The following is a 25,299-nucleotide window of genomic DNA, read 5'->3' as shown; positions in this document are numbered from 1 at the left end:
AGGTTCGCCTATGCGTTCCTCTTAGGCTGGGAGAATTTGATTTGCCCAAGGTCACCCAGTGCATTTATATGGTTGAATCTGAACCATGGTCTCCAGAGTAGCACCTTTGTCGTATTTTGAATGTGTTTGATTTTTCAATTCCAGTAGTCCGGGTTATTGTGTGGAACAATTACATCTTATAAACCAGATATGGCAAGTTAGAATACATGGAACCTGACACAATTCTAATGTTTTTCCCATCCACAGGCTGACTGGGTCAAGTGTTCCTGACCTTATTGTAAGCATGAGCAACCAGATGTGGCTACATTTGCAATCTGATGATAGCATCGGCTCACCTGGATTCAAAGCTGTTTATCAAGGTAAATGTCAGATTGAATTAATAAATGCACAGTTGTGCTTAGAATAAAGTACCATGCACATTATAGCTTTTAGGCAATGGTGTTATGTGGATGGACGAATCAGTCTATTTCCAGGACAATTCAGTCTATTTTTGCATGTATTTGAACATAAACACATTCCATGGTCTTTCTGAATTAGTTCCAAAAACTGCCCTTAAGGTTGCATGCAATTTTCCCCATCACATGCATTTTTCACAGTTTCTCTTTCATACGCATTTCCTATGGAGCTTTCTTTACAGTACAAATTTTTATAAGCTGCTTTTCACTGTGTATCATAGTTTGTATGCATCATTTATGAATACACTTGTTCAGTTTTTGAGCTAAGAACTACATTTCAAAGAATAAACAGGTAAGTCGTCAGAAAGATAACCGTGATAAGATCTATATGGTCCTGGAAATGGGTTGCTGCATTTACCAAAGTTCTCCTCCAAGTCTGCAAAACTCACCTGTCCATTTAGGATGGAGTTCTCATAGAGAATAGAGATTCTGATGTTCACTTTGTTCTTGGACACAAGAATGAAAGTTTACAGACTTTTCTTCCCCATAAGATAAGAACATAAGGGGGAGTTTTGGTTATTATTCTCCTTTTGCAACTTTTTCTTTTACAAAACAGAAGAAAAAGTTTGATCAAAAGTCTTAATTTTCTAACAAGAAAGGCCTTTTTATATAGTAAATAATGGTCAGAATCCTCTATGCACTAGGTTGCAATGTAACCATGATAGTTACAGAGCTATATAGAGAATCTGGGCCTGACACCCCCGACCCCACTTACTAGTTGGTAACTCCTGCAATTGATGGAGTATCTTTCCCTGTCACTTGGGAGGAGACTGATTAATATTCCCACCCCTTTGTGTGAGCAATCTCTGGTGTAATAGACAGAAGTAGGATTTCTGTTGCAATTCCTCCTCATGCCAAAGATCACCTGCCTGGTGTGGGTGGCAGGGGAAGGGGGAAGAGAACATCAGCTAACTGCTCTCTGATCAATAGGGGGACATATCCCCCCCCCCCGGTCACAGCATCTGCTTCCTGTAAAAGGAAATGAAAGTTTGAAAAACACTATATCGTCCTTATTGTTTTACGTGAGGACAAAATGTTTCTAGTGACCTTTATTTCTGTAGCTTGTCAAAACCTTGATTGCTTTGGCATCTGTCAGATGGTTTAAAAGTTTATTTTTAAAAAGCTGAAAAAGTTTTTAAAATCAATAATGTAGCCATGATGCAAAGATAAGCTCAATCCCATTGATATTGATGGGTTTGGGCATCCCTAAGAATTGGATCAGGCTGTGTCATTACTCTTCCTAAAATTGATTTCTGAAATGAGAGAAATGGTACTGCCTGGCATTACAGTTAGGGAGTGCTTTCTATGAGTCAGTCACAGCTTGGAAAAGTTATTTTTTGTGAACTCAGCTCCAGCAGCTGTCCTGGAGTTGTAGTCCAAAAAAAAAGTTTTCCTACTTGAAGAATGAATCAAGTGGCAGGTAGAAGGGTAGTTTTGGGAGACTTTCTGAGAGTGCATCTACACTGTAGAAATACAATCTGCCCTCTGTTCTCGTGAACTTGAGGTCCGCAATCTTGAATATTCATAAGAGTGACCTCTGTTATTTTCAATGGGGCACGCCCTGCACACGCACACAGGCACATGCCCTATTCAAGCCTATTGATGAGTCTCCATTTTCGTGTGGGGGCGCGCACAGAAGGGATCCTCGCGAAAACAGAGGGCCGACTGTAATGCAGCTTGACACCACTTTAAATGTCATCACTCCATCCTTCAGAATCCCAGGATTTGTAGTTTTGCAAGGCATGAGCACTTTTAGGCTAAAGAACACAGTATCATTACAGATTTCAGGATTCCATTGGATGGAGCTGCAGCACTTAAAATGGTATAAAAATGCATTGTTTCTATAGTGTAGATGCAACTCTAGAATCATGATTCAGATTTAATGGGAAAGCTCCATAGAATTGTCTCTGCCTCCATGGCTACATCACACTCATTGATGTGCTCAGCCATGTGTCATCTGCTTATAGAAAACTGGAGAGTCCATGTGTCTCCAGAAGAGGAATGTAGGTGCACTGATAGTGGTGGCCCTTCTGGGACACATAGCAGTGTGGGCTTCTAATTTGTCCTGCTCCTGCCAAGCCATGTCTCAAGCTGTAGAAGTAGCAGGAAGATCAGCTGCTGCTGGATGCACATACTCTTTGCTTGCTGACTCACTTGAAGTCTCTCCGGTGGAGACTTCTCCATTTCTTAATGAAAGAGAACAACCAAATGGTGGAAATACTGGCACTTTCCCACCTACCTTCTGGGTCTGATTTGTTAATTAAAGAAGTCTCAGCTTCAAGACAACTACACACTTTCTTGTTTAGTATCGATACTCTGTCTTCACCGTACAATCAACTTAATGTCTGCACTGCCCTTGGAATTGTAAGCACTGCAGTTTTTCTAGTCTTCTTTCATTTACTCTCCTTGCGGTTTCCCAGCATTGGTGGATGGTTCACAAAATCGTTTCAGAAAAGGGATCAAAACACCTCCATGAATCTCTTCCTGAAAGAGGTGAGGATGTGATTCAGGATGGATGGTCTGGGTGCAGGATGTGGGTCCTGGGAGGAGTGATGATGATATCACACTACAATATCACTTGCCTCCCCCATGCCTACATGAGCATGCTGGTTGGTCAGCAACCAAGTGACATCCCCCCCCTCCCCGCATTCACTATCTTTTCCTTCTGTCTCTTCTTTCTTGCTCAGTGAATTGAAATCTCTCTGTGCCACAAGTGGAAAACCTATGTAACCAACAGGGATTGCTGCAACGTGACCCTGGGCCCCCAGGGACTAAATTTGATCACTCAATCTAAAGCAGGGGTAGACAACTCTGGCAGATCGTGTAGTCACTTTAATGTCTTAGGACTCTCTGAGGATGGCACAAACTATCAAAAACAAACAAAAACAAAGTAACAAACAAACAAAAACAAAATAACAAACAAACACACCCCAGTGTGGCCAGAAGTTAGTTGAGTAAAATAAAATGAATTATTCTGTAACAGTTTGGAAAATAACTTACTTACAGTTGTAAGTAAGGACCTTATTGCACCACTTAAATAACCAGGCTTACCTCTTCTGAACTGAAGTCTAATTTGAACTGCAGCCAGGTCCTATTGCAATGATTTTGCTGCTGAAGCTGTTGGGTAAGTCCAGCCTGGCTGCAGCCCAGATCCCAGGAGTACTTCAGGAGCCTAATTTTGAAACTGGGAGCTTTCTGACTTCAAATAATGGCTGCCAAAGTACATTGGGGACCCGGGCTGCAGCCAGGCTGAACTCATCTAAAAGCTTTGGTGGCAAAATCCTTGTGATAGGACCTGGCTGCAGTCCGAATTAAACTTCAGTTCAGCAGAGGTAAGCCAGATTATTTAAGCGGTTCGATAAGGTTCTAAGTATGGTCAGAAGTCCAAGCCTGTATTTGTTCGTGTTAAAACAGTAAAAGGAGGCCTTGCAACTCATTTCAAAGACACACTTGGGGACTTCCAGGAAGTCACACCTGGGGACTTCCAGGAGGAGCAGTTCACCAGATGTTTTGGCCACAAAAAGATCAGTCTGGGGATCCTGGAGGTAACAAGGGCAACAAAAAATCTTTTGAGTATACATGTGATCCTAGAGCTGCATTCAACCCCCCTAATCCAATGGATATCAATTTTTGTGGGATGTTGTTTGCAGGGAAAAGACTCTGGTGTTGAAGCTTCAGTGGCTGTATCATTCAGTTGAATGCAGCCTCTTGATATCTGGGATCTGCTAGGATTTCAGTTCTGTTTTCTTTGAATCATGCAGCATTAAGTCTACACTTGGCAGTTTATTTCTCAGTGTTTCAGAAACAGGACTGTTTGTTAGATGTAGAGAGGAAAGAGTATTGAATGATATGGTTGTTTTATGGATACCAAGAATTTGCTTGCTTAAAAAAGTAAGATGGACAAATTGGTATGTTGTGTACATCTGGGTACCAGGTGTAAAGGCTGCACCTCATCCTTCAGGTAAGCATAATTTGTCCTTTCAGGAAAAGCAAAGGGATAATCTACATTTGCTTAAAAGCAGCAACACCCATGGACATATTGCTGTACCTTTGGAAAGTTCACTCACAAAGCTCTATAGTACAGACAATGTATTTTTATTTTTATTTTAGTGAAAAGAATATTTGAACTGTGCTTGATTGAATTCATGGATGTAGAATCCATGGACACAGACAGTAAATCCCCTAGAGGCACCAGATCCCATCTGAACTTGGAGGCTAAGCAGGGTCAGCCCTGGTTAGTACTTGGATGGGAGACCACCAGGGAATACCAAGTGCTGTAAGATGTATTTCAGAGGCAGGAACTGGCAAAACCACCCTGCCTAAAAAATACTATGAAATTCACGGAGTTTCCTTAAATTGACAGGTGACTTGACACACATTATTTAGAGCTGTCACATTCTGAGCCCGTTGCACCTGTTGATAAAATGTATTTCTACAAATCATGTTTTGTATAATTTGCCATAGCTATTTAAGAAGCAGCAGGGGGTAAATGAAAGTAGATTTCCTTCGTGCTGTGCTGCTGTAGAAAAAGCAAACTTATTTTTAGATACATAGCTACTTTGTGTTAGATGGCTCATATTTGCAACATTTGGACATAAATTCATGTTTGACAGAATAATATATTTTATTATAGTTAGGCTTGTCAATTTCCTAATTTTATTAAGAATGGTCAAGAACCAATTCCATTTATTCTTTAGCAAATTTATGTTAACTTTTCATGTTTTTTTTTGCCAGAAGTCCTATAAAAGTTCATTGCCAAAAATGCCTGATTATCTATGCTGTTTGATCAACCCTGCACTTCTAACATCACAGTGAAAGAAAAACTGGAAACATCATGAGGATTTATTTAAGCATTGTTAAGGAAAATTCTTACTTAGTTTGTAATCCAACAAATAATCACACAAACACAAGTTTATGAGGCCTATTTTCATCCATAGAAAACAGCCAGGATTTAGCATATGTGAATATTTCTGTTACGTGTGGGTGGGTAGGAATTAAGATGTTTAGTTTGTTCCACTGTTTAGTTTTCCATTCATCTCTTTGAAAATACTTGTATGTAATTGCTGTGGTGCTGTTTGATTCTCTCTTACTTGAAAAATAGTACTAGAAGTATTTTAGATTTTGGATTTTACTGGATTTTGAAATATTTGCTTATACATAATCAGATACTTTGAAGAAGGGACCTAGGCCTCAACAACACGAAAATTAAATAAAATAATATAATATAATAAGAAATAATAATACTGTTATTATGAGCTGCTTTCTCAAGGAGATCAGAACGGGTTACAAAGGTACTAAAAATGTCAATTTGCACAGTATCTACATAAAATTTCAAACAAATAACATTTTTTTAAAAACAGAAATTACAACATTAAAAACCACAACAATAACTAGCTTAAAAGTTTTAGTGTAACGGGGAGAGAGCAGATATCACAACGCCTAGGGGAAAGCCTGTTGGAAGAGGAAGGTCTTCAGCTTCTTCCTGAACAGGTCAAGGGAGGTAACCGAGCGGAGCTCACCGAGAAGAGAGTTCCAAAGCTGCGGGGCAGAGTTGAAAAACGCCCTCTGTGCAGTCATGGTGTACTTCGTATCAGAAACCCTCAACAATTGCTTCCCGGCCGATCGGAGAGCGCGGGGCGGATTATATGGGGAGAAGCGGTCCTCCAAGTACCCTGGGCCCAAGCCATTTAGGGCTTTATAGGTAATAACCAATACCTTGTATTGGGCTCGGAAGCGAATGGGCAGATCTTGCAGAATAGGTGTTACGTGGCTAGTCCTGGGGCATCCAGTGACTAGCCTTGCTGCCATTTTCTGCACTAATTGAAGCTTCCGGGTTTGGTACAAGGGTTCCCCCATGTAGAGCGCATTACAGAAATCCAACCGAGAGGTCACCAGAGCATGTACCACCGTTTCAAGGTCTCCCCGGCCCAGGAAGGGTCGCAGCTGGCGTATCAGCCGAAGCTGATAACAAGTGCTCCTGACTGTCGTATCCACCTGAGATGTAAGGTGGAGCGACGAGTCCAGAAGCACCCCCAGACTGCGAACTGAGTCCTTCAGGGGAAGTGTGACCCCATTCAGGACAGGTGGACAGATCTCCATCCCTGGACCAGGGGAGTCTATCACGAGTACTTCTGTTTTCTCTGGATTCAAGCTGAGTCTGTTTTCCCTCATCCAGAGGGAGAGATGCCATCTAGAGGAGAGATGCCATCCCTGGTCACTGCATCAGTCGGAGACACAGAGAAACATATTTGGGTGTCATCAGCGTACTGATAACACCGCGCCCCATGTCTCCGGATGATCTCTCCCAGTGGTTTCATGTAAATGTTAAATAGCATAGAGGACTGATTTATGTTTCATATACAGTGGTGCCTCGGGTTACGAAATTAATTCGTTCCGCCATTCCTTTCGTAACCCGAAAATTTCGTAACCCGAAACACTTTTCCGTTAGCACTGGAAAGCCTATAGCTGCACTTTGCAGCATTTGAATTTCGCGCCGAAATGAATTTCGTAACCCGAAAAATATTTCGTAACCCGAAACAGTTTTTGCCAATCCAACTTTTTCGTATCCCGGAAATTTCGTAACCCGATCATTTCGTATCCCGAGGCACCACTGTACACCTTATATTTATAGCCTGAAGATAATTTTATACATAACATATTTACTAATTTTGTGCCTGAAACAATTAGGTAGCAAAAGTGTCACTGTCTCAGCTATTCATGAAAAAAGTTTTGGATATTGGAGTATTTCAGATTTTGGAAATCCAGATAAGGAAGATTCAACCTGCAATTAAAAGGCTGATCTTGACTTTGTTGTTATTGTGTTGTTTGTCTAGACTTTAGCTGAATTTCATTTTGTTATTATCTACTGGAGTAAGCTGTATACTGAGAAATATTTTGAGTACAGTGGTACCTCGGGATACGAAATACCCAGGTTACGAAATTTTCGGGATACGAAAAAATCCCATAGGGAATTATTGTTTCGGGTTACGAATGTTTTTCCGGGTTACGAAAAAACTTTTGGTGCTTTTTTCGGCTTTTTCGCACGGAATCGCGGCTTTTCCCCATTAGCGCCTATGGCAATTCGGCTTACGAAGGCTTTTCGGGTTACGAAAGCGGCCGCGTTACGAATTAATTTCGTAACCCGAGGCACCACTGTACATTATAAGAGAATATATATGGAGAGATCTCTTTCAAAATTTCACCATTTATCTTTATTTCAAGACACTGCAAAGCTAAAAAATTAAGAAAACTAGGAAAAAGAGGACAGTTTCTCAAAACAATATTTTCCATGAACACTGAAATATTCTGTATTCAAATACCTGTTTTATGTTTTATTGATGCTTAACGTGGGGCCTAAATACCCTAAATTCACCAGATCCCATCTGATCTTGGAAGCTAAACAGGGTCAGTCCTGGTTAGTATTTGAATGGTAGACTCCCAGGAAATAGCAGGTGCTGTAGGCTGTATTTTAGAGGAATGAACTGACAATACCACTCTGAATATTCCTGGCCTAAGAAAACTTCATGAAATTCATAGAGTTGCCATAAGTTGACAGGTGATTTGAAGGAACGCGCAGGCACACGTTCCAGCAGATTTGCTTGTTCCTACATTCAAATTTTGTGAATTTGTGTGAGTTCTGATAAAAAATGAACAAGATTCTCACCCTTCTTATCCGTGTATCTTCCCTCCAATATTGACATATTCCAGCAATATTTATTTGCAGAAGAATATTGAAAGCCTACATATTGATGCAAGCCTCCTCTGCCTAGTCCAACCTGCCATCCATTTCATATACTACATAACTATTGTATTTTGCTTTGTGTTTTTTATATCTCTGTATAAAGCATATTGTAAGCTATATTATTGATCTGCACCCCGTTTAATATTAATAAATAAATAAATGATGCAGGCAGCTGGTGTAGCATAGTAGGGAAATGAATCATTTGAGAACTGGGAAGTCTCCTGTTTAGCTCTTACCTCAGCTATGAACTTGCCCTGCTATGTAATCTCAACTGGTAAATTACTGTCCCCTATAGATACATGAAGACTGGCTTGCCTGGGGATCTTCTTAAAGATATACCAGGATAGTATTATGTGAATCACTATGCTAAACTTCTAAAAGTGCTAATAGTTGCTAAATCAAGGGTGTGATCCAATTGTCAGCTCATGAAGAGGAGCCTTTTCTTCTTCTCTTTATCACTGCTCTCATGATTGCTCCCCGAATCATCCTTTCAGGATTCATCAGCCCTCTGGAACAGATTATTGGGACTTTTGTGAGGCTGCAAGGAGGAATCTATTTCACCATTAGTGGAGAATCACTTTTGGAATTCATCCGGTGTCAGGGAAATCTTAAAATCAAATGCATTTCAACTCCACTTATTGCAAAGCTACATTAAAGAGAGTAATTTACTGAATCTCTTGATGTGTCACTTTTCACATGACAAAGATTTGTTTTTTAAACGTTAACTTTTACTTGTGTTCTGCAGTATTTTCCTCAAACTGTAAACAATCCACAGTTCTTATAGCTTTAGTTTTCCAAACTCTTCAGCTTGTCATTCTGTTTTTTCAGAACTCATGGAAGCAAAATGAGGTTAATTATATCAGAAGTCCTAATTTTAATTTTTTTTCTAAAGAAAAAGAAACTTTTTAAAAAATATATATATATTTTACTATCACATTGTCTTGTTTTAATGGATCTATTATTATTATTATTATTTTAATATAATCTTTATTAGATTTTTTTTAAAAAAGACACAGTATGTAGTACATAGTACAAACAAAGACAACATACAACAAATACACATTAACGCCACTATAAAAAAATACACACATACAAACCATACAGTTACAAAACATGACCAACACCAATTACTTCCTAGAGGAAATTGAGACGTGCTAAAGCCAAGATAAAGACCTTAATACGAATTACTCAAAAACATATATCAACTTCAAGCCTATTTTTATTATTTTTAAGAATATTTTTATTTTTGCTGCAAGTGACAGGTTTGCTGGTACAAAGAGTTTTAAGAGTTACTTGGAATAAAAATGTACTGCACTATTGTATTTTACTCTTAGCTACTGGGAAAGTTGTCTAATTAAAGATGCAACACATTGGTATGGTGAAAGGTTTGAATGAGTTCAAAGTATAATTCATGACTGTCTAAATCATACCTCACCAAAGGAAGAATGAGCATAGGCACATACGCTTCCCATTTATAGCAGAACACAGCTATTCATCTGATTTTCCCCTATTCCGGATACAGCAATGCAGTTTTTTGGCTCAGTCAAAATGTATAAAATATTTCTAGTGTGTATTTTGAGAAAAATCATGTTTAGAAATGCATATTTTGAGAAAAATGTCTTCACAAGCATTTGCTTGAATATTAATTTTCTTGATTTCTCTCCTTTAGCACCCCGGTCTCAGATCCAATATGAAAATAGGATAAAATAGACTTATAAATTCAAAATTGATTTGAACTCTAAATGTCAATCTGTAGGTATTCTTAGAATATAAAAGAAGCTTCGGTTTATTGAACAAATGTTCAGGTCTGTGTCCTATTATTCAACTGTAACTCATGACCATTTCCCCCATCACACTATACGATAGTTATTTATAATTTGACATATGAACAAATCAGTAAAACATAAGAACACTTTTAAGGCTGTAGTCCTTTCTATACTTACCTTAGAGTAAGTCCATTTGAGCACACAGTAATTTATGTCTGACTGAATATTCAAAAGATTCTTCTTCACATTATTTTTCTAAAGCTCAGACCCCACAAAAAGGACTGTTTGGATTTTTTTTCCTCCCAATTTATTCCATCCTTGGGAAGGGAAAAAAAAATCTTGTTAAGGAAATACTCATCACGGCAAGTAGAGATGAGCTTTTATTCATTCCTTCCCACCCCCTTGAACAATATCATGTTAAGTTCCTACAACAGCTTTTGAGTCTTGCGATGCCCATCTTTTTTTCTTTATTAGGAAGCGCGAGCAAGGAAAATTAGTTTGCCCTTCAGTCTTTCAAGCTTTCTGATGTGTGACACCTACGTTCTGATGATAAAAATCAAATACTATACTTCAAATAAGTAATATGTTAGCTTTTCATATTGTCTGCCCAGTTCTTGTACATTTTTCTTTTCTAAATTATGTTACTTTTAGTAGCCTGCCTTTGAGTGAGAGCAGCAGTGAATGATTTGCTGAAATGAGATGGGCGACTGATACACCACTACTTCTTCTTTAGGTCTGAATATTTTCATTAAGATTAGTTCTGGGAAATTTACAAATTGATTTATAGACAGTAATAAGTTAACATAATTAATGTCAATGAATTTCTGAAGAATATTGGACTTCTAAAGAAAACAATTTTGAAAAATTACGTATTAAAAGGCTGATACTGTGTGTGCACCATTAAACATGACTCGCCAACCATATGAATAAATAACAGGAGCTTGTATGTTCCTCTAGTGCTAATCATATGAAAATGCCTTGTCCTGGTCCTGACAAGCTGATAGGGTATGATGGAGAAAGTCACAAGGGAATGGTCCTAGTGATCAATATCTTCCAGTCATGTCTGAGATCTCACTGAAACCTTATATGCTCAAATCTATGGCACTCCATAGACTTTGCTTAAGAAGAAGGAAAACCCAGGCTGGAATCTAACACCATATCATTGTTATAGTTTTATACCTCCTGGCTTATTGACAGTGTTGACAGGCCAACATGGGCTTCTGGATTCCTTGTATAGAGGTTTTGCTCTTGCATTGAGGATCCCTGAGGTGATGAATTTATTCTCTACCTCAGGCCACACCATAATGCCAGAGCTCAGATTAGTTTTCAGCACCTTTGCTTTCTGTGGGAGAAGCAGAAACATTGGAGGTGGTTGATGTACCAATAAAATTAATAACTGGCATAATCAAAACACTTTTTTTAAAAATGTTTTTTAAAAACACTTTGAGAAACCAGAGAACTGCATAAGAATTAAAAGTATCTGTGTTCAAAGCACCTGTCACATTCTTGTCATAGCTTAGGACACTTGACATGCTTCTCCCTTTGCTTCATATTTCAGTATTCAGTATTCCCTGAAGAATTTAGTAACATCAAAGACTATAACTGAACCATTCCTTGTTTCAATAATACACATGATTCGATGATGACATTACAGTCAAAATCCTTTGCTTCCATGCCTGGAAGGCAAAGTATGAAGGGCTTCTGGTTGCAATGTTACTTAAGAGTTTACTGCACAGGGCTCCAGGCATGGGATGAGAACAGAACGAAAGGGGCCAGGAAAGGAATGGAACAGTTCTCAAAAATCACCTCCTCTGGGGACAGATTGGGAATGGAAGGGAAGGGAATGGAATGAGTGAGGGACTTCTGTGTTCAGTAAAATGCGTCCCCCACTTGTTCCCCACTCATTGCCGGCCCTTTTCATTCCGTTCCCATCCCATGCCTGGAGCCCGTGGTGTGATAAACTAGTTAGTCTCTACTTCAGTCCCCAGTGATATCATTCACACACACATGCATACAACAAACTAGGGAACAAAGCTAAACAAAAAACAAAGGGGGGGGGAACCTGTGTTTCAAACAAGGGTGATGGGTCTGATATGGGAGAAAAGCAGTATTTTACATGAATGAATGAATGAATGAATGAATGAATACACTCAAGCAGTGTAGGTCTAGAGGCCATCCAGTGAATGAAGAGTCCCAGATGGACTGCAACTCCCAGAAGAGTCCATCAGATGGACTGCAACAGGTTGGCTTGTCATTTGATCCAGCTCATCTGTCAAGTCTCAAGATTATACCTCTTTGGGAGACTCCCACCAAATAATAATAATCATAATAATCATAATAATAATAATAATAATAGGATTTATTTATATACCGCCTAATCACTGGAAATCCGAGCGGTTTACAACAGAGGGGATAATAGATGGTTCCCTGCCCTCAGGCTTACAATCTAAAATAGATATGAAGACAAACTCAGTCTGGCAAATCCTTCATCTCATGATGCCTCAAAGGCATTCATCAAGGGGTCTACCTATCTCTTGTCTGAACTCTGTCTAACTGATTTTTTCTATAAAAGATAGAATGAGCACAGTTACAATTTTAATAATATTCCAAACAGCCAAATTAAGAATTCCAGTGAGTTAGTATTCATGAAGTTGGTGAAGAAAGGAGGCAATGTTTAGTCAGTTGTAATAGCACTGTAAAAATAAAAGTCCAAAATCAAAATATGGCAGTAATTCTGGGTAAATATCATGATGAATAAAATAAACACACATTTCATGTCAAAGCATTTTCAGAGAGTGACCTAAGAAAGTGAATTACTGCTAAACCCACTGTTATTGTTGACTGCTCTTGAGTCAATCTGGACTTATATGGATCCTGTACATGAGATGTCCTGTAGGCTCGGGTCCTGTAGGCTCAGGTCTGTGACCTCCCTGATTGAGTCTAGCCATCTGGTGTATGGTCTTCTTCTCTTTCTGCTGCCTTCTACCTTTCTTAGCATCATTGTCTTTCCCAGTGATTCATACCTTCTCATGATGTGGTCAAGTATTATTTAGTCATCCTAGATTGCAGGGAGATTTCAGGCATAATCTGTTCTAGAATCCATTTATTTGTCTTCTTAGCTGTCCATGGTATTCTCAGCTCTCTTCTCCAGCACCACATCTCAAATCAGTGGATTTTCTCTGTATTGGCTTTCTTCACTGTCCAGCTCTTGCATCCATACATGGCAGTGGGGAATACAGTGGCTTTAACAATCCTTACTCTAGTGCTCAGAGTTATATTTTTACATTTAGGAGTCAAGTTGCTTCATAGCTGCCCTTCTCATTCCTATCTTCTTCTGTATTTCTTATCTGCAGTCTCTGTTTTGATCAATATTTGACCAAGGTATGAGAATTATAGTTATTAAAGAATGAATAGCAGCCCCAAGGAACTGACCACACAATGAAGAGCAGACCTCTATTCACTCATTTTCCCTGGGATGGAAAAAAGGTGGCAAGTTAGTAGGTAAAAATCTTCCCCACCTAACAGGAGAGGATCAATGGTTATATAGCAACAGCTTCATGCCAAACCTAGTGCACCAACCAACTGTCTTGCTTAGCAGTTGTCAGCTTACCTTTGCTTAGATTTATCCTTCTTCCATATGCTTTGATCCCTTCCTCATTAGACTGAGACCTCTGTGCTTCTTTACTTTGCTCTAATTCAGAATTGTTTGATTACTCCATAGTGATGAATGTTTTTATTCTTAAAAGCCTCTAGATTTCCTCTAGATGTCAGTCAGGTCTCTTTCAGTCCCATTATTGGGTACACTGCACCAGAAAAAAAAATCTGATTCATGTTGTCTTAACTAAAAGTCACCTCATTAAAATCAAAAGAAATCCAACACTTCTTGTATTTTCTCTGTTTATGTGTTATATGAAATGAACAAGTATTTGCTTGATGTTTGGCAGGTGTAAATTTCTGTGATATCAAACTCACTTCTCCAAGGGCTGCTCCAAATGCCACAATCCACGCAGAAGGGTTTAAAGAAATAAGGCAAACTGTGGAGTGGTGAACACCATCCAACTGCCCCCATAGAAGGCTGACAGTGCTCACTGGTGATAAAACATTGACTGTTTCTTTCTTTATTTGTTTTAAATAAATTAGCTGTTGAACCAGTTCAAGCCAAATGAGGAAGGAGAGATGAAATGAAGTATGGAGGGAAAGAGCATTTACAAAAGCTCCAAAGAGGGGAAAAATGGATTCCACTTTTTAATACAGTGAGCCCTCCATATCCACAGATTCAAGCATCCACAGTTTTAAAATACTTTTAAAATATATCAATTCCAAAAAACAAACCTTTTTTTGCCATTTTATATAAGGAGTACCATTTTACTATGCCTTGTATATAATGGGACTTGAGCATCCATGGATTTTGGTATCCACAGAGGTGTACTGGAACCATATGCCTGTGGATAGCAAGGGCCCACTGGGATATATTTTATTGGTTTATAACATCCATTTGAACACACTTAAAAATATAGAAAATATACTACACTAAAATACGAATACATATAGGAATCCCACCCAATCAACACACAAAACAAACAATACAAAAAAACCACAATTGACTTCCCACCTCCCAAATTTAAGAACATGAAAACAAATAATAATTATAATGAATTTCTCTACATTGCTACCACCACTCATGTTCCCTTTTGTCTGTAAAAAGAAAAAAAGGGAACTCCTGACTGTCAGAAAACATGAAGCAGGGAGAATCCTGTACAGTGAGACCCTTTGAGGTTTGAGACATATTCTGCATTAAAAAATGTTTGTATGCACAGGAATGTAGTATTCTACCCAGGAGAAAAGTTAGAAAAGTCTGCGTAGAAAGCATCTGCACCAGGGAAAAAATGTGCAGAAAATATCATTTTTTGTGCAAAGAAACCGTGGCTGGCATTCTGCATTCCAGTTATGTATTCATAGCCTAGAATTTAAAATCTGTAACTGTTCTGTTTTTTTTTTTTAACTAATGCCTTCTATACTACTAATATGGCACTATTAGCAAGATCATAAAATGCCTTCCCAAGCCTACTTTACCAGGTAGCAGCCATACCAAGAGATTGGCGTCTTTTCAGCTGGTAGTCAGGGCACAGGAGGGTGCCAGCAGGTGAGGCTGTGACAATCAGAAGCCACAGCCTTTTTCGCTAAGGTTGGTGGTGCTGGAAATGTCATCTTCCTGCACCCTGATCACCACATAATTAAGTATAATGTAGAGATATAGCAGTGTTGGTCTGAAATAGCACTATGAAAAGGGATCTTGTAGCACCTTTGAGACTACCTGTGCAAGAGACGTTGTAGCATAAGCTTTCGTAGACTTTTCTTTACCATGTATCTGAGGAAGTAGACCTAAATGTATGAATGTTTATGCTACAGCTTCTTTCACACAGTTAGTCTCAAAGGTGCTATAAGATCTCATTATGTAATGAAGTAGGCGATGCAGCATATCAGTCCTTTTTATTTAGTTTTTATGCATTATTTCTTAACTTTTGTGCAGAATAACACCTGAATGTCCTGCACACCTTTTGAGAACTTTCTTTTATCAGGGAGAAACATTTTAAATTATTTGTTCTTTCAAGAATAGATAAGAATACTGAACAGGAACACTTCACATTGTAAAATTTTCTGGTAGGATGTTTGAAAGGTATTATATTTGTTCTGATGGGTTTCTTCCAGTTTCTCTACATGTGCCTTGGCTCTACTGGAAATGTTGTTTGGTAGAACACCGTGAAAGCTACTAAAATTGGTTATGCTGCTGTTAAATTATATATGATTTCATATGACTGAACTTTCCAGTCATATAAAATTGTATATAATTCTAGTCTTTGTACCCAGGCCCAAGGAGAAATTTTTCTATCATCCGGATTACGCAGATGACACAAGGCAGGACACAGTAGTGAATTATTGGCAGACAATCAGCCCTAAATCATTCTAAATCATACAGTTTAAAAGATAGTTGATATATCTGCTGTGACTGTATGTTGCATCAGTACAGCAGATTGTATTTTATCTTGTTATGGATATTTTTTATTGTCATACTGCCCACCAAACAGGAATGCCCTTTAGTAAATTCAATAAAGATAATTGAGAATGGCTTTCCCATAATGATATGTGCTAATGCATTAACATATCAGTGTGTAATTATGCTTTGAAAGAAAACGTTGAATATTTCAAGGGGAAATTTCTTTCTTTCTTTCTGTCTTTCTTTTTTTCTTAGGTTGAAAAAAGCACTTTTTCTGGCATTGCAAAGCCACACACAGTAAATGCACAAGACACTCTTCCATACTACACACTTATAGCACTATGATTGTATTTTAATTGCCAAAGCAACACTCTATGATATCCTGGGGTTTGCAATTTAGGGAGAAGTATTTTGAATTTGCAGCTGGAAAACTACTGTCTCACCAAACCATAGACCATAGGGTTCAAAACACACTGCAGAAATAATCCAGTTTGAGACCACTTTAACTGCCTGGCTCAGTTCTAGGGAATCCTGGGAATTGTAGTTTATTGTGGCACCAGAGCTCTCTGATATGGATGGCTAGTTGTCTCACAAAATTACAGTTGCCAGAATTCCCTAGCATTGAGCCAGGACAGTTAAAGCAATCTCAAACGGGATTATTTCTGCAGTATGTTTTGGACCAAGGATTCAGTAGTATGTTGTTTTATCAGTTAAAGTGGGATATAACACTTCAATAATGGAGCATGAAGGTTGTCCCTTTCCAAATTGTAGGCCTCAACTTTGCAACATGATTATCCAGCAGAACTGACCAAGCTCTCATTTAAGAACTTCCTGACTCTTTTTGCAAACTTTCAAGTCTTAGTAAAATACAATTTTATTGTTGACTCCTATCAAATCGACTTCAACTTATGGCAACTTTATCAATAAGAATCCTTCAGTTCACCTTATTATTGACATCTCTGATCAGATCTTGTAGAATTATGGCTGTGGCTCCCTTAATTAAATCTATGCATCTGCAATCCAGTCTTCCTCTTTTCCTATTGTCTTCTACATCACCAAGTACAAATGTATTTTCTAGTGAGTAATGTCCCTCATGATATGTTCAAAGTACAACAGTCTCAGTTTAGTCATATTGGTGTCTAGGAGGAGTTCAGACTTGATTTGTGCTAGAATCCATTCATTTGTCTTCTTAGCAGTCCTTGGTATCCATACAACTCTTCTCCAGGATCACATTTCATATAAGTTGATTTTCTTCCTATCAACTTTCTTAAATATCCAGCTTGCACAACTGTACGTAGAAATTGGAAATGCAATGGTATGGGCAATCCTGACTAAAGTATTGAATGATATGTCTTTACGTGTCAGGATCTTGTTTAGATCCTTCATAGCTGACCTTCCAAGTCTTAATCTTCTTCTGATTTTTTTAAATACAGTCTCCATTCTGATTAATGACTGAGCCAAGATACAGAAATTCTTGAAGTATTTCAATGTCTTCATCATCTAGTTTAAAGTTATGCAATTCATTAATGGTCCTTATTTTTGTTGTCTTAATATTCAGCTGTAAATCTGCCTTTGTGTTTTCTTCTGTGACTTTACAAATCTTTGCCATTTTATGCTAGTAGTATGGTGTCATCTACACATCTTAAATCGTTGATTTCCTTCCTCCAGTTTTCATGCCTTCCTCCTCTTATGCATGATACATTCAGTATACAAGTTAAACAGAGGGCAATAAAATGCAGCCTTGCCAAATGAAAATGGTTCCATTTCACCATGTTTTGTCCTGACAGTAGCTTTTTATCAGGTTCAGGACAAAGAAAGTTTGTGGCACACTCATTTCTTTAAGAGTGATCCATAGTTTTTCATGATCTAAACAATAAAAGGCTTCACTTAAATATACAGATGGTTTAACCTTTGGAAGGACATGAATAGTTTCTTTGCAGGATTAGCTTTAAGAATCTTCTTACTATTCCTTAAGGCTTTCTTTAGGCAGAGGTTCTAAAACTGAGCCTCTCAGCAGTGTCAAAAGTACTTGCAAATTCTGTTTTGCAGTAGGAGAATTCAAAATGATGGCCAAAATACTTCCAGTTATTCAAAACAATCACCCCATTAACAAAATCTTTTGTATGGTTGCATAATAGGAAAATCCTGCATTTCCCCAGATAAATCCATCTCAATTCTTCATTCTTGTTTTTCCCCAGTTAACATTTGAAAGCTAGTTGTCACAAAAAGAGAAGTATTCTGCAAGGTTTGGTCTATCCCATTTCTTTTGCTGCTGTGCAGAATTAGAAGTGAAATTTTGAACTCCAGAAGTGCCTATACAGAGGTATAACTGAACATGAAAAAAATGTATTCACATATGTCCTATGAGATGTGGGGGAGATAAGTAGCTATACCATTCTGAAACTCTAGATGACTATCAGGCCTATAATGGATACTAGTATTTTTCAGCAAGCAGAGACAGAGCAAGGAAATCTGTAACAACAGACTTCCCCCATCAGTTTCCAAGCAGCTATATCCCCTGCAGACCATCACTTGCATGAGTTGGCTGCCTCACTGTGGATAATGGTAGGGCCCAACCGGCTCTCCCCTCCACACATTCTTTTTTCTTCATCCATTTTGTTACATTCGTCATCACATCAGTTTGAACGGTGTGGGTGGATTATTTTTCACTAAAGCACTGGTCCAAAGTATATGAAGTCTCATTTTACAGTAAAAGCTTGTCAATGGTGTACTGTTTTTTTTGTCTGTCTTATGTTTTTACTTCTCAATAATACACAAAGACTTTTTCTCTAGAAACCCTTCCTACTTTGAATTTAATGCCAATTATGTAGAATATTGCTTATATTCTTCCTTATTTTAACTTCTCAGTTTTCCCCCCTTCAAAACTGCCACAATTCCTTTCTTGAAAACAAAACACAGTGGTGGAGAAGGACTTTGATTAAATTCAAAAGTGTATGATCATCTCATCCCAGTTTGTGGGGGAGTTTAATCTTGTCATTTTATTTACAGTGAGAAGATAATAAGCCCCCAAAGATGGTAAATATTGCTGGTTTACAAACAAGATAAAAAGGTCTTTTTTCCTGAACCGCCAAATCGAGTACATGAAAGCTGGAAACAATTGAATAGGATTTATGTTAATATTCTTGGCAAAACAGAGAGAGCTGATGTTAAATCTGAACTGAAGAACTTTGCAATGTATTCTCCAACTTCACAAAGTTCACACAGTTCTCATCACTTAGATCAAACAAAACCTGAGACTGAAGCCTCAATACGGAAAGTAATCCTAGAGGGGATGAAGTTTGTATTTCCAGTTTAAGTAGGTTAGCAAAACAACAGAGATGAGGTTTGTTTCCTTCTTATTATTTTGATATTCTTCATCCAAACAGCTCTTTCATGTGAGTTGTAGCTTTAATGCAAGAACTGAAATTCTACCTGATACCAGTTCAGCATAAAGCTACAGCTTCTGTAGAAGAAAGATATTTCTTGTTTAGCTTTCTCTGCTTATTATGAACAAAGCCCAGTTTAAACTGTGCTTGTGACAACGTACTTGAATGCTGTACTGAAGAATCCTGGGATTTGGTAAGTTTGTTGGGATTCTGAGTTATAGAAAGTTGTAGTACATTCCCTTGACTACACCACTATCGCTCTAGCAGGAAATTCTTCCTACTGCACCAGACAAATCCCAAGAGTCTTTAGGATGGACTTGTGGCAATTAAAAGTGGTACTGAACTGCTATAATGGTACATTGTAGATGCACTAGGAGATAAACAGGGGCAGAAATACCAATTTGGATATAAATGCATGGGGAGCCCTTCACTGTTTTTCATATTTGGTCCTCCAGTATCCAAAACGATGACAGAGCTCTGGATATAATTCTTCACTAATCATATTCTTGAAGCTAGCAATGATTAATTTCAGCAATGTTCTTTCCACTGCAAGAAAGTCTTAGAAAATCATATGTGAAAATAATATTTCAGTACATACCGGTACTTATTAATTCCTGTGCAGAAAATGCAGCTTTTTATGCAAATCAATCCTCTGAGTCTCAAAAGGGTGGGATTCAAATAAATATGATGCTGACAATGATGATCATGATGGTGATGATATTGTAGTGCAAATTTTACACAGAACAAATCCCCAATTACAGCTTTTTTTCTGCATAAAAATATTTTCGACACAGGAATTAATAGGTCTGTACTGAAATACTACTTTCTATCTATATAAGCAGGCTCTTCCTCCATCTGGCCCCTCTGCTTGCATAGATATCCCTCCAGAGAACAACACAATATCATCACCTTGATGGGAGACATGCCTGTGACTAACATGGACTAACATCGTCATTGTGTGTGTGTGTGTGTGTGTGTCTGTATTCTCTTGTATGATTTTTTTAACACCTTTGCCATATGAAGAAGCCAGTAGAGCTTTAAAAGGCAGCATCGTGTATTTTGTGCATTTTGATTGGCTGATTAAAGATATCACTGTCTTGTGGATTTTGGATGTTATTATACTTGGCTAAATGGCCACCATGGCTATCCTTTGATATGTCTTTATCTGGTGAGTAACAACCTATTTTTTTAGTAATATAAGTACAGGCAAGCTCCGGGTAAAGTTACCTGGAGTCTGTTATACATAGAGTTGGTTATGAGTAGAGTCTGGAAAATGATGCATATTGATGATGTAGACTACAAAATCTAAGCATATAACATTTGTTTTGGCCTAGCACAGCAGACTGCTGGTTTGTTTCTGGACCTGAATCAAAGTGCTGATTGTAAACTATATAGACTTGCTTGTACATACAGTTCTGGACTGTATTCATGATGTCACAACAACCGTAGCATAAACCATGCAGCAGAATAGTCTGTTTCTCCCCTACTGAATCTTTAAAATAATAATAATAATAATAATAATAATAATAATAATAATAATTTATTTATATCCCACCTCTCCCTATGGAGAGGCATCTGAGAAATTTATGGAGAGGGAGAAGAATATACATATCAACCATGGGAATGAAGACTTGTGTTTTTGCCAACAATGCAATATTTAAAAAAAAAAAGATTTAAGAGCATAATTTGAGATAGCATCCATATATGTGTTTACTCTGAAGCCTATTTTCAATGTTAGGGCAAAGTAGTCACTAATAAAACAAGTGCCTTGGAATTCATGCACAGTTTCTGGTTTAATTCTCTGGGTTTTTGTTTTGTGTTTATTATTCCCTACATAGAAATAGAGAAAGGTGGTTGTGGTGATCCTGGAATTCCATCCTATGGGAAGAGGACTGGCAATAGTTTTCAGCATGGAGATACCCTTACTTTTGAATGCCAAGCAGCATTTGAACTTGTGGGAGAGAGAATGATCACATGCCAACAGAATAACCAGTGGTCTGGCAATAAACCTAGTTGTGTTTGTAAGTTTTGTTTTGTTTTTTAAAATCAATTTATTGAATTCTACCTGTTATTTATCTTGACCTTTTACAAATAGCATGTGGTACACCATTTATCAATGGTATCAGCAGTACAAACACGCTGTTTGTTTGATATTCTTCCTTTTGGTATATAACATCTAGTTATCATTTCTCTTGCCTTTTTCATATAGGTTCCTAGCTTCATTGTGATGTTTTCTTAATTAAAGGATAGGTAAAGGAATAAACATGCCATATATGATAGTGCTTCTCAAACTTGGATCTCTATAGATATTTGGGATTTCAACTCCACAAATTCCCAACCAGCTGGGACTTCTGGGAATGTAAATCCAAAATATGTGGAGGACCACAGTTTGAGGTGCACAACTCAAGGGCATGCATCTTGATGTTTTGAGATAGGCAACAATTTCCATGATAGATTTAGTATGAATTTAATGAAGTTGCGTCCCTTAATACATGAATCTGTTGTGTGCTTTCTAGTCGTTTCCAACTTATGGTGACCCTAAGGCTGTTACATGGGGTTTTCTGGGGCTGAGAGTGTATAACTCATCCAGTCACCCAGTGGGTTAGCTATTCTATAATAAGTTGCAAAATATAAAAGATTGCAGACTTTACTGCATTTCAAAATTTTGCATCTTTGATATCTGGATGCTACTGCCTAAATATGTTTCGCCAATGGTCCTCCTGTTTTAACACTGTAATGTTGGCTCTTTCTCCAATGAATGTTACCATCCCTTGAAACATCAGTAACTGCCTTACAAATGCTCTGCTTCTAACAGTATATCTCTTCTCACACATTAAGCACAGGAAACCTGTTTTAGAACTTACTGATACAAGTTTTGTGCTGAAATAAGGCCCTTTGATGTCACAAAGTTTCCTGATTGCAAAATTGAAAAGAACAAAAAAGTTCCATATTGTTCTTGTTTGGTTTTTAACAACAACAACAGCAAACAGCAACAGCAACAACAGAAACATATCTTTTTTATGCCCTTTTCACTAAAGCCATCACAGTAAAACAAGCACTATCTTGTACTAAAAATAAAAATAAAATTTTAAAATAGAAACATAAATTCACAGAGTTAGAAGGAGCCCTATGGGCCATCTTGTATTACCCCCAGTCAATGAAGGATCTCCAGCTAAAGAATTCCCAGCAGTGAACTTCCTGCCTCTTTTTGAAGACATCCATAGAAGGAGATCTCAGCCACTTCTCTTGGTAGTTGTTTCCACAGCTCAGTCCACCCTCTGACTTCCAAAAGAGTTTGAGCTTTGATGGTTACTTCAGGGCATGGTAGGAATTTTCTCCTTTTTACCTAGTCCCCCACCTTCCCTTCCCTACACTGTCTTTTGGACACAGGATGGAGTTGCTCTCAGGGCTCAGGTGTTTCTCACAGGGAATGTTTGCCTCCACAGAGGTTGCTCCCCCCTTCTTGCTCCTTTTCAGGCATTTAATTCTAAATTTCTGACCTACAACTCTGGAGACTAGGGTTTGATTCCCAGGTCAGCCACAAAACCTATTGGGTGACCTTGGGCAAGTCACATGCTCTCAGCCTCAGGGGAAGGCAGTGGCAAACCTCCTCTGAAATCTTGCCAAGAAAACTCCGCTTTAGGGTTGCCATTGTTGGAAATGACTTGGAGGCACACAACAACAACAACAACAACAACAACAACAACAAAAGGTTAAATAAAGTGTCCCTTATTCAGCTCTGCTTTTTGTGTCTGGGTCTTGTTATTCCATGGTTGGTGCACAAAAACATGTGACTTTTTTTGCCCGAAAATCCTATTTTCTGCACAGATTGGGTTTGCTGCACAGAAAACATGGTTTCCTATCCAGGACACCTTTGTGCTATGCTCTGCAGAATGTTTCCTGCACAGTATTTCAAGACATTCACACAGGGGGAGAATATTGTGGATGAATATTTGTTTTCTACATGCATTGCAGAGTCAGTGTGGTGTAGTAGTTTCAGTTTTGGTCTATGACTCTGGAGAACAGCTTTCAAATCCCTACTCAACCATGGAAACCCACTGGGTTACCTTGGGCAAGCCACAATCTCTCAGCCTCAGATGAGTGCAAAGGCAAATCCCCTTCTGAACTGGTCTTGCCAAGATAATCCCGTGATAGTTTGGCCTTAGGGTCACCACAAATCAGAACCAACTTGAAAGTACACAACACACCACCTTTGATAGAAAATCATTCAGTACAAATGAGGATAAATGGAATAAGGTCTACAGCATAATCAGAAAAGTTAATGAATAACATGAGATTGGCATTAGGAGAAATCAAAGAGGATAAATTTGAAGAAATTTGGAAGCCCTTTATTAATTATGCTACTTGTGTGAACTGTGGATTTAATCCAACAACCTTTTTTTCTGGAAAAGTGTCTGCACTTTTCCAGAACAAGATGCAACCCATTGGTCAGTACTTTGAAAATAAGTTAGATGTACCAGGATACAACAGGATACATATTTTGCTTATTAATTGAAGTTTGGGTGGGGGAAGGGCCAGGAGAGAAAAAGGCAATTGAATGTTATAATTTATCTATAAGTGAGGGAATATTGGTATTAGGGCAAATATATCGTTCCCCACCAAGCAGAACATTATTTCTCTTCATCCACATGTGTGGATGAAACAGTGAATGATTTACGTCCCTACATTTTCACCGGGGTCAGAAAATATCCTACAATGAGTGGCTGAGGGTTAAAACTGCTTGTATAGTTATGGGGCATGGTTTCACTAAATGGTATAGAAGGTGAGGAGTATTACATTGTTCAAGTATTGCCTCTTCTGTTGATAGTGTTAAGTGAAAAACATTCATATGTTTCGTTGTGAAGGAGAAAAAAACCCCAAATATATGTATTTTAGATAATTTTGAGAAACTTGAAATGAAATGTTTATTTCAAATGTAACTATAATGTAACTAACTATTTGGAATAATAACTGTAATTAACTATTTGCAAACTTTAGTTTGAGGCTTGTGTGTGATTCAAGTGAGGCTTTGCACTGTAACTTCTAAAATGCAAGTTTACTAAAATACTTTAGTATAGACTTATTCTCATTCCACCCAAGGAGGTATAGTGTGGGCATGATACCTTTTAAGTTCCATTTTTTATTATATGATTTTTTTTATTGTATGAATTGTTCAAAGTGTGTCATTTGTTCTTTTTACAGTCTCATGTTTCTTCAACTTCACAACACCCTCAGGAATTATTCTTTCACCAAACTATCCCGAGGAATATGGAAACAACATGAATTGTGTGTGGCTCATTATTTCAGAACCAGGGAGCAGAATACATCTTATTTTCAATGACTTTGACATAGAGCCTCAGTTTGATTATCTGACAGTGAAGGATGATGGGATTTCTGACTTACCAGCTCTTGGGACATTTTCTGGCAATGATGTGCCTTCCCAGCTTGCTAGCAATGGGCATATAGTACGCCTGGAATTTCAGTCAGATCATTCTACTACTGGAAGAGGCTTTAACATAACCTATACTAGTGAGTAGATTATACCATATACTCTAAGTTGACCTGATATATAAGTCATGGGCAGGTTTTGGGGCAGTTTGATATGACCCGAGGATACGTTGAGGGTAAAACTTAGGGGCATATAGCAAAGGATCTAAAGGATGAAGCTAAGGAAAACAATGCTAAAGAACTTTTACAAATTCCAGCAGGCTGTTTGCACTCTTACTAAAAGCTGGATGGATGAGAAAATAGAGAGGGGTCGGTGCTTCCAGGACAGATTATGCTCTTGCTTTTCACAGGGGATGGTTCTTTTTTTAAAAAGTAAGAGTTAAAGTATAGTACTTACATTGACCCATGGATAAATCGACCCAGATTTTGGGGTTCAATTTTTTGACTAAAATTTCTAGACTTATGCATGAGTGTATATAGTATGTCATGTCTACTTAAGATAATGAAT

At 38.1% G+C, this 25,299-nt stretch overlaps 1 protein-coding gene across 2 annotated transcripts in view; it reads left to right on the top strand.

The window, feature by feature from the left end:
- CSMD1 (CUB and Sushi multiple domains 1) overlaps positions 1-25,299 on the top strand; it is a 1,231,469-nt gene that overhangs the window by 899,768 nt on the left and 306,402 nt on the right. For both annotated transcript variants that reach the window (XM_042480556.1, XM_042480547.1), the window contains exons 12-14: positions 247-359; positions 21,182-21,364; positions 24,546-24,872. In XM_042480556.1, coding sequence (XP_042336490.1) covers positions 247-359; positions 21,182-21,364; positions 24,546-24,872 — 623 coding nt within the window. The remainder of the gene's footprint in view (positions 1-246; positions 360-21,181; positions 21,365-24,545; positions 24,873-25,299) is intronic.

This window comes from Sceloporus undulatus, chromosome 1 (genome assembly GCF_019175285.1).
Source record: "Sceloporus undulatus isolate JIND9_A2432 ecotype Alabama chromosome 1, SceUnd_v1.1, whole genome shotgun sequence".
Lineage (NCBI taxonomy): Eukaryota > Metazoa > Chordata > Lepidosauria > Squamata > Phrynosomatidae > Sceloporus > Sceloporus undulatus.
This window is presented reverse-complemented; position numbering and strand designations above follow the sequence as displayed.